Source organism: Penaeus vannamei, chromosome 24 (genome assembly GCF_042767895.1).
Source record: "Penaeus vannamei isolate JL-2024 chromosome 24, ASM4276789v1, whole genome shotgun sequence".
In the NCBI taxonomy this organism is placed as follows: Eukaryota; Metazoa; Arthropoda; class Malacostraca; order Decapoda; family Penaeidae; genus Penaeus; species Penaeus vannamei.
In genome coordinates this window covers 36,448,890-36,451,389 of record NC_091572.1, presented here as the reverse complement: position 1 = coordinate 36,451,389, position 2,500 = coordinate 36,448,890, and the positions used below count along the sequence as shown (strand labels likewise).

The 2,500-nt window shown below is 35.4% G+C and overlaps 1 protein-coding gene across 1 annotated transcript in view; it reads right to left on the bottom strand.

Annotated features, from left to right (window-relative positions):
- LOC113808851 (uncharacterized) overlaps positions 1–2,279 on the bottom strand; it is a 4,443-nt gene extending 2,164 nt beyond the window's left edge. The window contains exons 1-2 of the mRNA XM_070138106.1: positions 2,219–2,279; positions 60–526 (exon numbers count right to left, since the gene is read on the bottom strand). Of these exons, the coding sequence (XP_069994207.1) occupies positions 60–526; positions 2,219–2,279 (528 nt within the window). The remainder of the gene's footprint in view (positions 1–59; positions 527–2,218) is intronic.
- Between the last annotated feature and the right edge of the window lie 221 nt (positions 2,280–2,500).

Here is a 2,500-nt window from a genome sequence, read left to right as displayed (position 1 = left end):
AAACCCAAGATCCTCGGATATTCACATCCAACAAGCGAAGGCAAAATATACGTGTCTACCTTCATCTCCTGTGTCTCGTAATCGAGTGTGACCTTGTGCACCTCGCGGGCTGGCAAGCCTTGACAGTCTCCTTCGCTCGCCTTGACGGCCGTCTGGTTTCCGTCCCAACAAAGGACAAGATCTTCTCCAAATATGGACAAAGCAACAGTCAGGTTCACCTCCGGGACGACGGCGAAGTGTTCCTTGGTGGAGTTCCAGCGAGGGAACTTGACTGTGGTGGATGGGGGGAGCTCTTTGTTGGGCAGTCCTGAAAAGCATTGAAAGGAAATATGAAAAAAAGAATAGAGAAAAAAAGAAAAAGAGAGGAAAAGATAAAATATATATATATATATATATATATATATATATATATATATATATATATATATATATATATATATATATATGACGGCGAAGTGTTCCTTGGTGGAGTTCCAGCGAGGGAATTTGACTGTGGTGGATGGGGGGAGCTCTTTGTTGGGCAGTCCTGAAAAGCATTGAAAGGAAATATGAAAAAAAGAATAGAGAAAAAAAGAAAAAGAGAGAAAAAGATTAAAAAAAAAAAAAAAAAATATATATATATATATATATATATATATATATATATATATATATATATATATATATATATGACGGCGAAGTGTTCCTTGGTGGAGTTCCAGCGAGGGAACTTGACTGTGGTGGATGGGGAGAGCTCTTTGTTGGGCAGTCCTGAAAAGCATTGTGAGGGAAATAGGCTTAAAACTGAAATATGGATATCTATATTCGAACAGGCATATAGGTTTAGATATTTAGACATATGAATATGATAAGAATAGGTAAATACATGAATTAATAGATAAGCAAACACACATAAATATGCCTAAATATATATGCATATGTATACACGCATTCACACACACACACACACACACACACACACACACACACACACACACACACACACACACACACACACACACACACACACACACAAAATATATATATATATTTTTTTTTTCTTTCTTTCTTTCTTTCTTTCTTTCTTTCTTTTTCTTATATATATATATATATATATATATATATATATATATATATATATATATATATATATATCTTTCCGTATCTGTCTATCTTTATATCTCTTCCGTTTAGTTTCCGTCTAATCACAAGGGCATCCTGTATACTTCAAAGAATACCATCGGGATTGTACGTAAACATCTGTTGTCTTGTTTTATATTCACGTAGAAAGAGAAAGGGAGAAAGGGAGTGAGAGAGAGAGAGAAGGGGGGGGAAGAAATAAAAAGGGAGAGAGAAGCAGAAAGACAGTGAGAGAGAGAGAGAGAGAGAGAGAGAGAGCACGTAAACACCTCATGTGTTTTATATACATGTAGAAAGAGAAAAGGAGAAAGGAGAGAGAGAGAGGGGGGGAGGGGGGGCAAAAGAGGAAATGAAGAAAGCAAACAGTAAAAAGCACTATGATAGGATATTCATACTGCATATATATATTATCACTTTCATCTGCCATGCAAACCCAGTAGAAATGTATAATGAATTAATAATAAAAAAAAAAAAAATAGTGATTAATCAAAAACAAAAATTAAAGTAAAAATGTACTCCAGACAGCTATTTTTCTTATTCCATATCAGTAAAAAAAATGAAAAGAAAAAAAAATACACGATAGATTTATCAAAATATGATACAGTATCAAAAATCCGGTTCGGTTTCCATCTGTGTGTGAGTGTATGTGCTTTTATATGTGTATAATGAACATAATTGTAAAAAATAATTGTTACAAGAATGGTTAACATAATGATGAAGATAAAGGCAATAATAATGACGATGATGTTGATGGTGATGATATTAATAATAATGATGATAATGATGATGACGATAATGATGATGAGGATGATTATGATGATGAGGATGATGATGATGATGACGATAATGATGATAATGATGATGATGAGGATGATGATGATGATGATGGTGATGATGATGATGATGGTAATGTTAATGATAATAATGATAAGGATAAAAATAATGTTGACAATGATGATGTTGATAATAAAAATTATTATGATTTCAGCAATATTAACAATAATAATGATAATGATCACATTAATGATGATAATGACAATGATAAAAATAACATAATATTAATACTAGTAAGTCTAGCTTCGCCCGGGCATTTTCTCACGAGTGGCCCGGCTTGTGGCAGCTATTTCTCCATTGTTTTGTTCCAACGGATCGCTTGGCATGGTGGCTGGGTTGCCAAGAGGCGAACCTGCCTGGTTCTTTTGGTTCAGGGATGGGAACTAAGCCAGTTTTATTCCAGCTCTGGGGCCGCGTGGAAGTTCCCTACGACTTGTTGACGAGCTGCAGGAATGCAAGCTCACCTGCAAGACCTAGGTGTGGGATGCTGGGGTAGGGGATCCCATCAGAGCCCGGTGCTGAACCAGAAATGAGTTTATATGCATAT